At 64.0% G+C, this 12,772-nt stretch overlaps 1 protein-coding gene across 3 annotated transcripts in view; it reads left to right on the top strand.

Moving 5' to 3' along the window:
* Positions 1-2,081: 2,081 nt before the first annotated feature.
* Positions 2,082-12,772, top strand: part of UVSSA (UV stimulated scaffold protein A) — a 31,983-nt gene continuing 21,292 nt past the window's right edge. The window contains exons 1-7 of one of the 3 annotated variants that reach the window (XM_060013102.1): positions 2,082-2,135; positions 3,087-3,194; positions 4,631-4,961; positions 6,080-6,200; positions 7,015-7,317; positions 8,047-8,159; positions 8,252-8,380. In XM_060013102.1, the coding sequence (XP_059869085.1) occupies positions 3,097-3,194; positions 4,631-4,961; positions 6,080-6,200; positions 7,015-7,317; positions 8,047-8,159; positions 8,252-8,380 (1,095 nt within the window). In that variant the 5' untranslated portion in view covers positions 2,082-2,135; positions 3,087-3,096. Of the gene's footprint in view, positions 2,136-3,086; positions 3,195-4,630; positions 4,962-6,079; positions 6,201-7,014; positions 7,318-8,046; positions 8,160-8,251; positions 8,381-12,772 lie in introns of those variants that run through there. The other 2 variants (XM_060013103.1, XM_060013104.1) reach the window with 2 other exon arrangements.

Here is a 12,772-nt window from a genome sequence, read left to right as displayed (position 1 = left end):
CGAAGGGGTGACATGATCTGACCTTAGCCTCTAGAGGGTCCCTCTGGCTGCTGCAAGGTGAATGGACCCTACGGGTCTGAGGGCGGAGTGGGCAGGGGTGACTGCAGTGACCCGCTGAGGGGGATGGTGGCAGGGACCTGCTGGTGGCTGTGGGTGACGGAAAGTGCTCGGATTCTGAATATGTTCTGAAAGTGGGCCTGTCTGGACTTCCAAGTCGGGTGAGAGGAAGAGGGGTCCAGGGGGACTCCAAGGTCACTGGCCCGAGTGAGTGGAAGGACAGACCACCATCCATCAGCTGACACCAGAGGGCGGTGGGCAGGTGGCTTAGGTGGTGCGGGCACAAGGCTGGACTGGGCCACACAAGCATCTTGGGCAACCTGGGTCGGGGCAGGGACAGCTCTTAGGAGTTGGGCCGCACAGGGCTGGGAGGAGCTGGAAAGAGTCGGGCCTCGTTTTGTCAGGAGACAGTTACCCTGTAGCTGCAGAAGGGAAGCAGCTCTTGGTTGCTCGGAGCAAACCAGAGGCCTGAGGTCTGGGCACAGAGAGGGCGGGTGGCCACTGCCTCTCTCTTTTCTGTGTCGTTTTTTTAATTCATCTTTGTCTTTTTCCTTCTTTCTTTTCCTTTCTCTAAATAGCTACTTATTGAGATGTAACTCACATACCACAAGAGCCACCCTTTCAAAATGTAAAACTCAACGTTTTAATACAGTAAGGAGGTTGGGCAGCCACCACCTCTAATTCTAGGTCACGTCTGTCACCCCGAGAAAGAACCCCTGTGCCCATGTGCAGGCGCTTCCCTTCCCTTCCCTCTGCCGTGGGTTTGCCCCTTCTGGACATTTTGTCCAAGTGGCATCACACATTTGCTCTTTTTGACGGCCTCCTTTCACTCAGTGTCCTGTGTTTAAGGTCCCTCGTGTTGTGGCGTTTCAGCGCTTCAAGCCCTTTTGAGGCTGGAGACAGGCGTCTGGTCACCGTCGGCCAGGGAGGGGCCCTGCCTGGGCTGCGCGCTAAGGCCGCGGCGGCCGCGCTCAGGGGCGGGCGGCCTCCAGCGCCGTCACCCCCTTCGGCCCCCACCCCGGGTCGCGGCACATCCCAGCTGCCCCCTGACGCCTCTCTGTGCCGGCGCCGCGGCACCCAGAGCCCGAGTGAGGCGGGCAAGAGCTGGGGAGGCGGCGGCGCTGCGGAGGTAGGGCCGGGCGCCCGGGGCCGGTAAGCGGGCGAGCGCCTCCCGAGGGCCTGGCTGCGGCGGGGCTCCGAGGACGCAGGGGCCGCCGGGTAGGGCGGCTGGGGTGCGGGGCCACCTGGCTGGGGGTGTCACCTGGCACCTGGGGTCCCCGGCCGCGTGAGGACACAACGCCCAGCCCGGGGTGTCCCCGCCTCCGGGACGTTCGGCAACGTCTCCCGGGGAGGGTCCCCCGGACACGGCTCCCAGCGCTGCCATCGGACCCGGGAAGTGTAGCCGCCCAGGCGAGGCTAGTGCCGACAGCGGGGGCGCCACTCCTCGGGGAGGGTTGGGGGTCAGCTGCCGAGGCCCCCAGCCCCGGGGAGCCCGCGCCCCCTCCCGGGTCCTCCGAGTGGCGTCTGGGGAAGGGTCTCCGGCGCTCCCGGAGAAACGCGCAGCGGCGCCCACCCGGGCGTCCCGTCGCAGGGGCGGGGCCGGGCCGGGGGACAGCAGTCCTCCCGGCGGCGACGCCGTGAACGCCAAGCTCGCACCCCTCAGCCCGGCCCCGCCCCGTCCCCCGCGCACGCGGCTCCTTTAAGAACTTGCTGCGCCCGCCCGCCTCCTTTTTCTCGCGCGTCGCCCTCCCAGGCCGCCCCGCCCCTGCCGGGAGCGCGCCTGCGTCACCGCGCAGACCTCGGCCCTGACCCCACGTCCGCGCCTCGGAGGTCAGGGCGAGCCATTGCTTGCCGAGCTCGGCGGCGCGTGACAGGAGGTGGGCGGGGCCTCATCCGGAAGGGGCGGGCTAACTTGAGAGCAGCCGCGTCGCGGCGTAGACGCTATCGTGGCCGGGGCGACCTTCGCCCCCGCGCCGCCCGGGCCAGGGCGAGCCAATGACTGTCGCGATCTGGGGCATGTGACAGGGGGCGGGCCCTTCGCCGGAAGGGTGAGGTGAGGCGAGCGGCCGGGTCGCGCGGTAGGTATCGCGGTCCTGCGCCGCCGGGCAGGGGCGACGGGGCGGGGGCGGGGCCCGGAGGGCGAGCCCTCTCTCGGGGATGACCCCTGCGTCCCCCCCGTGATGCCCCTACCGCACCCCTCCCCAGACGCCCCCTCCTCAGTCCGGCCGCTCCCCGGACTTCAGGACGGGGGCGGAGTCGGCCCTGACAGGGCCGTGGGCAGCCGGGTGCTGGCGTGTGCTCGGGAGAGCGGCTCCCGCCCAGGCCGCCGAGGGTCGGCGACGATAAACGTTACTGTCGGCGGGCGCGACGGGAGAGGCTGCGCCCACCTTCCCGGCCCTTCTTTCCACTGGTGAAGCCGAGCCCTGCAGCCAGCCAGGCGTCCTCGGCGCCCCAGGCTCAGGGCGACCCCGGCCCCTTCCTTCCTGCGCAAGTGCTGCGCGGGCGCCCCGGCCTCCGCCGCACCCGGCCTCCGGGCGGCTCTCCGCGCGCAGGTCGAGTCGCAGCAGCTCGCTCCGGGTGTAGAGGACGCCTTGTGGCCTTTGGATGGATAGTCGTGTTGGCGAGGAAAGAGGGGCGGCGGCGGTCCTGTGGGAAAGCTAATTTAACTAAGTGCAACTTAGACCGTTCTGATCCTTGCCTTACCGCAGTGCGTGGCCAGAGGCGGAGAACAGCCGGGGCTGCAGCCTCTGCCGCGCTGGTGGGGTCGGACCGTAGACCTCCAGAGCTCACGAGCTGTTGTTACTCTTTTCCTAACTTCCACCAAAAACGTCTTGTTGGTCTGATTTGGAACGTCTCCTTGAATGGTTGTATTTCAGCATCGGGGGTCACCTCTCAGAGGCCAGGGAGCGAGGCCCCAGCCTCGCGCCCACACCCCGATGCCCAGCACAGAGTGCAGCCCAGCGAACACTTGCCGATGAAACCCAGGGCCCTGAAGTAATAGGCGGTCATTTAGCGTGTCTGCGTTCCAGGTTTCTACGTATGGATCAGAAACTTTCAGAGTTGGTGGAAGAGCTCACGACTTCAGGAGAGCCCCAAGTGAATCCCGAGAAAATGAAGGAGCTGAAGAAAATTTGCAAGTACGTCATAAGCGTTCACGTTTTAGGTGACGGCTGTCTCAGCAAGCCCGTGACAGCCCTGGGAGACTGTGGGGCTCCCCCGGGGTCCGCCCTCCCCTGCCTGTCCCCACGATCGACCCTTTGCCAGGAGAGAACTAGTAAAGGGACACGCCTGGGACGTCTCCCCAGGGCCCTGCAGCGCCTGGTCGTGTTCTGGGTAGTGGTCCCAGGTGGGGCTGTGTGGCTTGCGGGAGAACACAGCAGGGCTGTGGTTGGTGTCTGTCCACTCCCGTGGGTGTGTGGGGGGGGGTGGGGGTGGGGGGTGTGTGTGGGGGGGTGTGTGTGGGGGGGGTGTGGGGGTGGGGTGTGTGTGGGGGGGTGTGTGTGGGGGGGGTGGGGGGTGGGTGTGTGTGGGGGGGGTGGGGGTGGGGGTGGGGGTGGGGGGGGTGTGTGGGGGGGTGGGGGTGGGGTGTGTGTGGGGGGGGTGTGTGTGGGGGGGTGGGGGGTGGGTGTGTGTGTGGGGGGGTGGGGGGTGTGTGTGGGGGGTGTGTGTGGGGGGGGGTGGGGGGGGTGTGGGGGGGGTGTGGGGGGGGTGGGGGTGTGGGGGGGGTGTCCTTGAGCGCACGTGTGGTACTTATGCATTAGTTACTGTTGGAACAAAGGATGGGAGGAAGGTTAGAGGTCATAGCAGGTGGGCTCTGCAGGACCTGTTTCTCAACACCACCCCTTTTTTTCTCTCACTGCCGAGGGCCTCTCAGATGCTGGGAATGTAAGCCGAGGGGATTTACTGATCGTTCTTATCCTGTGGTTACGTAGCAGGGAAACTTAAGTGATCCTGTTAGTGATTTACGTTTTGATAGAAAATAGTGGCTCAGATCAGGTTTTGCCGCACGCCCCAGAATCCCCCCAAAGAGCAGGGTGTGTGCAGGGGCGGGGATAGCCGGTAGGAGGAGCAACGAGGGGTCAGGGTGTGCGCCGGCCTGCCAGGGCGGCTCCCAGAGGCCCACAGAGCTTTCTGGGGGTGCTGGGACGTGTGGTCTCTCCTCGGGGTGGGGTCTCTGCTACGCGAGTGCAGGGCCGGCAGGCCTCTACCCGCGGGCCGGCCGGGCGGGGAGTCTTTCAGGCTCCGCAGGCGGTCAGGTCTGCTGTGGGCACTGGGCTGTGGACAGGCGGTCAGCCGCTGAATGAATGAATGGGCCTGGCTGGGTCCCAATAAAACTGGGCACCCACGCTGAATCTCACACGTCAGGAAGTGTTACTCTTTTGACTTGTTTTAAGCAAAAAAAGGAAAAACTGTTCTTGACTTGTGGGCTGTGCAGAAATAGGGGCTGGGTTTGGCTCGCGGGCAGTAGTTCGTCCACTTTGCTCTGGAGGAAGGGCAGAGGGCTGTGGGAGGGCCCGCGTCCCTGCCACCTGTGGGTGCGTCAGGCGCCTGGTGAGGACGGCTGTGTCCTCAGGTCTTCAGAGGAGCAGCTTGGCCGCACCTACCACCTGCTGATGGCCCAGCTGAGCCAGGAGCACGCCGAGGTCCGCCTCTCCGCTTTCCAGGTCCTGGACCAGCTCTTTGCCAGGTCTCACCATTTCAGGATGCTAGTCGTTTCCAACTTCCAGGAGTTCCTGGAGCTCACACTGGGCACCGACCACGAGCGGCCCCTGCCACCGCCCAGAGAGGTGGCACAGAAGCTGAGGCAGGCCGCCACCCGGGCCATCCGCGGCTGGAACGAGAAGTATGGTACAGCCTATAAGAAGCTGGCCCTGGGCTTCCACTTCTTAACGCACAACAAACAGGTAGGCAGGCTCCAAGCTGCACTGCCCCTCCCCGCGGGGAGACCTGCCTGGCCCCTGGGGGTACCGAAGGGGGTGGGCCTCAGGGGCTCCCAAGACAGGAGGAGCGGCTTTGGGGGAAGAGCCGCAGCTTGTCCCCACGTGTAGGTAGTGCTGAGCCTTTGGACCTGGTTTCTAGGAAAGATAAAAAAGGAGGAGGGAGATTCAGCTGCTCAGACGCAGCCCTTTTCTGTGCTGGGCTCTGCGCTTGGGCTGTCCCCTGCTTTCAGTGTGAGTTGCTGCCTGGGCTGCCACAGGCTCTGGCCAGCCCGGTGGATGGTACCTACCAGTACCAGTAGCGCCAGTCTCCCCCACGTGCCCGTGCTCCTGGCCTGTGGCTGCTGCCTTTCCTGCCGCTCCCTAGGGGTCCACTCGAGCGTTGTTCTCAGGCCCCTCGGTCCAGCCAGCAGCCTTCCTTCCCACTAATTGGAGCGAGCTTGCTGCCTGCCTGCATGCAGCACACGTGGGGATGGAAGTCTTTTACGTTTTATTTTACTGGGAGATGCCGGTGGTTGTGTTCTTACCGGGGGTTAGACATCGCAGCTGAGCGTGTTGCTGTGTGTGTTAAAACAGCGCGTGTGAACTCGAGACCCGTAGAGCTCATGGTTGTAGCTGGCGAGGCTCCGTCTTCCCTTACACCAGTTTTTGTTTTTTTGATTTTAGTTATTTTATTTATTCATCTTTAGCTGTGTTGGGTCTTCCTTGTCGCGCGCGGGCTTTTCTCTAGTTGGGGCGAGCGGGGGCTACTCTTTGTTGCTGTGCGTGGGCTTCTCACTGCGGTGGCTTCTCTTGCTGCAGAGCATGGGCTCTAGGCTTGCAGGCTTCAGCAGTTGTAGCATGCGGGCTCAGCAGTTGTGGCCTCGCGAGCTCTAGAGCACAGGCTCAGTAGTTGTGACGCACAGGCTTAGTTACTCTGCGGCACGTGGGATCCTCCCAGACCAGGGCTCGAACCCGTGTGCTCTGCATTGGCAGGCAGATTCTTAACGTATGCGCCGCCGGGGAAGCTCCCTTAGGCCCGTTTTTGATTCTTGTTTTACTTGGGTTCACGATGGTCAGATCTGATCTTTACCTCCACTTCTCAGGTAGATTTCCAAGATGTGGGCGCTAGGACTCTGGCGGAGAGAAAGCGAGCAGAGGAGAAACAGAAGCGGTTGGACAGAATCTACAAGGAGAGGTCTGAGCAGGCCGCGCGGGAGATGGAAGGTGAGCTGTGGGGAACGGGGTGCCCCAGCGCCCACCGGCTGCCCCTTCCCAGGCAGAGCTCGGGTCTCCGCCCAGCCCTCTGTTCTCCCATCCCAGGGCCTGGTCCCCAACGGAGGGGCGGGGGGGGAGGCAAGTGGGCAGGCTGGCTGGGCGGAGCTGGCTCAGGTTGAGGGCTGGGGGAGGCACTCAGCCACAGACCCCAGCCCTCCCCTCTGGAGGCCGGGCAGCAGGAGGCACCCTGCAGGCCATCCACGCCTCCCCCGCGGCCCCGGCGGTAGTGCTTGAGATGTGCACCCCGCGTGGTCTGCACACCCCATGCGTTTGACGCTCCCCCACCCCCCAGCCGTGGTCTTGCCGGCCTCCTCCCCAGATCCCCACCATTGGCCAGCCCTTCCCGTGAAGGGCAGCCAGGGTGGGAGCACCTGGGGAGGAGGCCTGGCCTTAGGATAGCCGCAGAGCAGGGAGAGGTGGTCGGCCCGGGGGAGATGCCGGGAGGGTGGGGGGCGGCCAGAGCGGGACGGTGGTGGTGTGCCCCCTCGGCTGGCTGCTCTCTTCCAGAAGTACTGCCCACAGAGGCTCTCGCTGGGTGTCCATAGACGCCGCCGGGTGCCGTCGCAGCATGAGTCAGGACTGAGGGTGGTACCCAGGACGTCCTGAAGGACGGCCTTGCCGCGGCCGGCTGGGTGCTCTCTGGAGCAGGGCTCCTGCCTGCCTCTGTGGAGGAAGTGGGGGACGGGGCGGGCGGCTGGTTGCATCCCCACCCTCGACGGCCAAGTCCTGATGGGACCCAGCGAGCCCCGTCTCGTCCTCCCAGAAATGTCCGGGGAGATCCGGAGCTGCCTCATGGAGCTGGAGAGCTGCTTCCGACTGCTGGTGCCCTTTGACCTCGACCCGACCCCGGGGGCTGCCTGGCCCGCCATGGCCGAGGAGGGTGGCAGGGACGAGGAGCAGCCCTGCTGCAGCAAGACCCTGGCCGCCTGCACCCGCCGCCCGGGAGCCGCGGGTGCAGAGGGCCCGCCCGCGGAGGACAGGGACGAGGACAGCGACCCCGAAGGCTTTGTGCGGCAGCACGGGCTGGGCTCCCGCGAGTACACGCTTGAGGTGGAGCTCTCCTCAGGTGCGGGCCCGTCCCAGAGCTTGGGCTTGCTTCCCGAGCTGTGGGGGCAGGGGTGACTTAGGCTTGTGGGTCCTCATCGCGACACGCAGGCCCGGCGGTGAGGGTGGGCCTGACGCGCCAGTGATGGGGCGCCCCTGCGGAGGGGTCGGAGGGTGGCTGGGAGAAAGAAGTCATTGAGAAACAGCTCATCACCGTGTTTGTGACGACACAGGTGGTGACAGGCTGGCCTCACGTGGCTCCTGCTTTCCAGCCACCGGTGGGGCAGGGGCACTGACACCCCGTCCAACCCCATGTGGCCCAGGCCCCTGGGGCGGGGCTGGAGGACAGCTGGGCTGCAGGAGGAGCCCTGCAAGCCCCAAGGAACCGACACCCTCTGGCCGGGGCCATGGAGGCAGGGGCGTGCTGGAGGTTGGGGTGCCTGGCTGAGGCTTGCGGGCGTGGCAGAGCTCAGAGGGAGGACCCTGGGGCCCAGGGGCAGGTGCGGCCTCCATCCCGCAAGTAGTGCGGGGAGGGTCTCCCGACCGCCTGGCGTGGAGGGAGGCGTTGGGGTCAGGCTAAATCCATCGTGGCCGAGATCACAAGGCAGTGAGTCTCCTTAGGGAGTCAGGTTTGGGGTCCCGGGTGATGTGTGGCTGGGGCAGGGTGGATGGCAGTGCGGGTGGCCCGTCTGGGGTGCCCGGTGATCTGCCCGGACGGTGGTCACTCTGATGACCTGTGTGCTTGCTGCAGACAGCCTGAAGGTGCACGAGGATGAGGACAACCTGGTCATCATCCACGTGGTCCGGGACACGCTCAGGCTCATCCAGAACAAGTTCTTGCCAGCCGTGTGCTCCTGGGTCCAGGTGGGCCAGGCGTGTGGGCAGAGGGTGCCAGGGCGAGCCCGGGGGAGGGAGGGAGGGTGCCCAGCCTGCTGAGCGCTTCCCCGTCCTCGCAGCTGTTCACCCGCGCAGGGACACGCGGCAGGCACTTGGAGGGTGCTATCGACCTGAAGGCCGAGCTGGAAACCGCCCTGAGGCGATCTCGGGAGCTGGATGTCATGCCCGAGGAGGGCTGCAGGAGGGAGGTGAGTGCCACCGGCCCGTCCGCCCGTGAGGACAGCCAGGGGACCTTCCTCTGATACCAGCTCGGCCTCCTAAGCAAGCAGGCGTCCCTGGGGCCCCAGCGTTGTTCCTTCTCTTTCTCCCTGGGAACCGACTTCCCCGAGCGGGAGCCCTGGACTGAGCACCAGAGGCCACAGCCAGGCCCTCGCCACACGTGGAGGGACTGGGACCGGGTCTTGGCAGAAGGGCGAGGGAGGTGGGCTGGGCAGCGGGCGGAAGGCTCTAGTTGGGGAGGGGGCTCCCAGGGCCCAGGCAGGGATGTGTGGGAGGCGGCCTCGCTGAGACTAGGCTGCCGCCCGGCCCAAGCACCTAGTAGGCCCCTTCCTGTGAACTCGGTAGCAACGTCCAGCCTTGGGCGTTTCTCCCGTCTGTGCACTGGAGCCGAGGGTGGTTGCAGGACACGGAAGACCAGGATGTCTCTTACGCGCAGAGCGGTGTCCCAGCCTAGGGCGGCCGAGTGGGGTGGACGTGGGGACTGGTGCCCGGTTTTGGGAGGGTGCTTAAGGCCCACCATCTGCTGGGCATACAGCGCCGCCTCCCAGGTGCCACATGGTTCGGGAGCGGGGAGCTGATCTTCGATGGCTGTGTCCCCAGCAAGGCTTGTGGGGCGGGGGCAGGCGTGTGGCCCTGGTCCAGGGGCCCTGGGGACTGGGCAGGGGTAAAACCACTTGCTCCCGGACACCAGGCCCCTGTGCGGTGACCCCGAATCTCAGAGGTGGTGGCGTCCAGGGCCCCTCCCGTGGGCTTGCACCAGGAGCTGGACCTTCGTGCCTGAAAGGGACAGGGAGAGCTGGGTCTTCTGAGGGTGTTCCAGGGGGCCGTGGGGGGCGGGGAGGCGCTACAGCTGGAGGGTGTGTGTGGGGAGAGGTGACAGCCAGAGCTGGACGTCGTCAGCCATCAGAGCCAAGAAGCCTTTGGTGAGAACCAGCAAGGAAACAGGCAGCAGAGTGCACTGCGCCCCAGGGGCACCCAGAGCCCGAACCCCACAGGGTTGAGCTGTGGCACCTGAAGGGGGAGGAGGGCGGGGGCAGGGGCAGGTCCCTCTCCCGTTTCCTGAGGAAGCCCTGGGGTGGGGAGAGCGCTGTTCCTTGCTGAGGAAAAGGTCAAGTTTGAAGCTCCTCAGACTTAGAGGGGAGAGTGGCCAGCACCCTGGGCCTGGGTGCCTCATCCTTGCCCCCAGGGGCCCACGGGGATGGGCCCTGCGAGAGTTTCCGGAGCCGAGGGCCGTCGTCTGCCCTCCTCTTTGCGGGTGTGCAGCCCCCGGGGACCGGCAGAGGGTGATCTTGACCTTCTCCCGAGACACGCGGGCACGAGGCCTGGTCGTCAGCTGGGGGCCTGGCCCTGCTTCCGTGGACGCTAGGGCTCTGCTCGGTGCATAACTGAACAGGAAGTAAGTTAGTTCTGTGAATTTTGACCGAGATACTTGTTTCACGATGAGAAAGGGTGTTTTCTGGGCCCGGGGGAGGAATTGGTCTGGTCTGCATCCTCTCAGGTCTGGGGGGGCGTGTTTCTGAGCCTCAGCGGACTCCTGGCGCGGTGTCAGGGTGGAAGGCCGGGCTGAGAGCAGTGAGGGGTGTGGGGATCAGGGGTTGACACCGTGTGCCCCCTTCACAGGCACCTGAGGCCGCCTTTCCCTCACCGTGTCTGGTGGGGCTGGGGCAGCTCCCCCCTTTTCCGAGCAGCAGGCATCCTGGAGCAGCCAGGGCTTTGGGGGAGAGCCTCAAGGAGAGACCAGGCAGCACAGTCTGGTCCCTCCGGGTCGGGGGCCAGCCTGCACTTCCCGGGCCGGCAAGACTCGGAGCCCAGAACTGGTAGCAGAACCTTCCGGATGTCTTGACGTGGCTCCCTTGAGAGCCACTAGGTGAGGCCAGCTGCTGGGAGCGAGCCCTTAATGGCCCACTGCGTCTGGTTCCAGCTGGAACATCAACGCATCCTTGACGGTGGCCGGGCAGCCCCAAAGCCCGGGAGGCACGTGGCGGCACGGTCAGGTCAGAGTGCACTCTGTGCAGGGAGGCGGCTGAGGGCACGAGCTGGGGTGGCCAGGGTCTGTCGGGGTGGGCGCGTGGTCGGGTGTGGGAGTGGCGCTGCCTTGTCAGGCTCTTCCAGGAGTTGATTCCAGAGGCCCTGAATCCTTGGAGAGCGTGCTGGCTGGTTCACTAGCGGTGGCGCGGGCCTGCTGATGGGGTGATTGGGGCTGGGCCGCTGAGTGGCAGCGCCCACTCGCTCGGGTAGCCTGCTTCCCAGAATAGGCAGGCTGTGGTATCTGCGCACCTGTGCCCGCGCCGCGCGGCCCAGTGGCGATTAGAATCACGGCCCAGTCTTTCTCGCTCACTCTTTTCACGTAAAATGTCCGGGGCTTAAATCCTTTGCCTGGTGTTTACCCACTTAGCATGCGCTGAGCTGGGAGCGTGTAGTTAAATATTTGAGAATTTTAACAAACGTGGAAGAGACCGAAGCTGTTGTGACGGTCGTGCTGAAGCTTAGGCGATGGCTTCGACCGTGGAAAGTGGGTCGTGCAGGGGCTTCTCCTGGGCAGCCTAACTGCAGCCAGGCCAAGGGCCTTTTTTTCAGATTTCCTGTTTCAGTCTGTGTGTTGCCGTATTGTTTTCCTTTTGACGTAGACGTTCTGTCTTTAAAGAATACTTAAGCTAGCTTAAATACGTTTCAACGTTTGTTTTATAGAGCATCTGTCCCAGTTCCTTGTGGAAGCGGGCTGGGGAAAAATCTTAACTAGATAGATACGGAGCATCGTTTGGTAGATTTAGTTTCCGGTTCTGCTGCTAGAGGAGAGGTCTAGTAATCCGTGGCTGCTACATCTGTTAAGCTGATAAAAATCCTTCGGAAACTTTCAAATTGCCTGCTGTTTAACTGTGTAGCTACGATCACCACTTAACTTTGTATTGTGTAATTAACAAAATATTAATCTTCCCCCAACCAGTAAGTCAGAAATAAATAATTCCAAGTATCAGCCTGTTGAAGCTGTGGACAGTGTGGGCGTCTGCTCAGTTGTCGGGTTCCTCGCTTCCACGGCTGGAATGCCCGCACGGATGCTCTCGTTCTCACCCATTGGTGGTCTGAGGTGGCAGCCACAGGCTTTTAACTCAGACACACTCCCTCTCATTGCAAAAGTGGAGATCGCTCCTCTTAACTCTGGGTGAGGTTTTCTTCCTGTTGGTCGCCCAGGCGGGTGCGCGGGCCGAGGCCAGGCTGCTGTCACGGCTGTTCTGTGCGCTGGAGGCGAGGCGTTTCTCTGCTGCCGGAGCTGAGTGCTGGCTTCCTGTAGGTGAAAAGGAAGGAGCAGGGAGCAAGGGGAGTGAAATGTTGACCGTGTCGGGCGCCCCAGGGAAGCAAGGGAACTAAATCAGCTGGCAGTCAGGACCTTGTGTTCGTCAGGGCCAGTAAACAACCTTCCTGGTGACGCGGCTTCTCCATCACCACCACCACCGTGCCAAAGGCTGCTGTGTGAGGGCTGGAGCCGGGGGAGGGGGCTGCACACGTGCTCGCGAGGACGGGGACCAGGAGCGTGTTAGCTGCTGGGGGGGGCGGGGCCAGCCGTCTCCCCCACAGCCCCTGGGCCCTCCCTGCCCTGCAGCCCATCCTCCCCGGCACCCTCCAGGGTGGCCGCTCTCTTCCAAACACTTTTCGCGTGTGGTCCCGTTAATTCCAAAGTCAGCCCTGTGAGGTCGATTCCATTTTCACCGTCCTCTCACGGATGGGAAGACTGAGTCTAGGCGGAGCCGCATGGGTCTTCTGGCCAAGGCAAGGCGGCACAGCAAGCGCCTCGCTCTTGCTAGGAGGTCGCGCCGAGGGAGGAGAGCGCCGCTCATCTGCATGCAGAACAGGCCCAGGCCACCCGGCCTCGGTTGGAAATGGACGCCAGGCATTCGGTGGCCTCCCTGCGCACCCCCGGAGGCTGGCTGAGGTGCTGGGGCAGCTCCCAGGGCTCGGCCGCGTGGGGGCGGGTGAGAAAGGGACAGTCGGTCTGGTGGCTCTCAGGCCCCCGTGCGGGAGGTGAGCACGTGCTCCACGCCCCGTCCGCCTCCTGTTCCGCGGGCCCGTGGTGGTCACTGCGCGTCCTCTGCCCTCTGAGGTGCGTCCGGGCAGTGGAGATGCGCGTGAGATATTGGCCTGGCTGGGCAATTTGCACTGCGTCCAGGGAGGGCATTAGCATATAAATAGCAGATGTGATGACGGCCATCACAGCTGAGCACGTTTAATTTTTAGTTTGTAAGATGGAATGGGGTTTTCAATGCGTTCCCATCAAGCCGCGGAGACAAACGCCGCTCGGAGCTCACTTGTCTGACGAGGCCTTACATCATCTTTTTTAAAAAAGGGAAACAGACACACATGAAACT

Source organism: Delphinus delphis, chromosome 5 (genome assembly GCF_949987515.2).
Source record: "Delphinus delphis chromosome 5, mDelDel1.2, whole genome shotgun sequence".
In the NCBI taxonomy this organism is placed as follows: Eukaryota; Metazoa; Chordata; class Mammalia; order Artiodactyla; family Delphinidae; genus Delphinus; species Delphinus delphis.
Note: the sequence above shows the minus strand (reverse complement) of the source record. Positions and strands in the feature narration are given on the sequence as shown.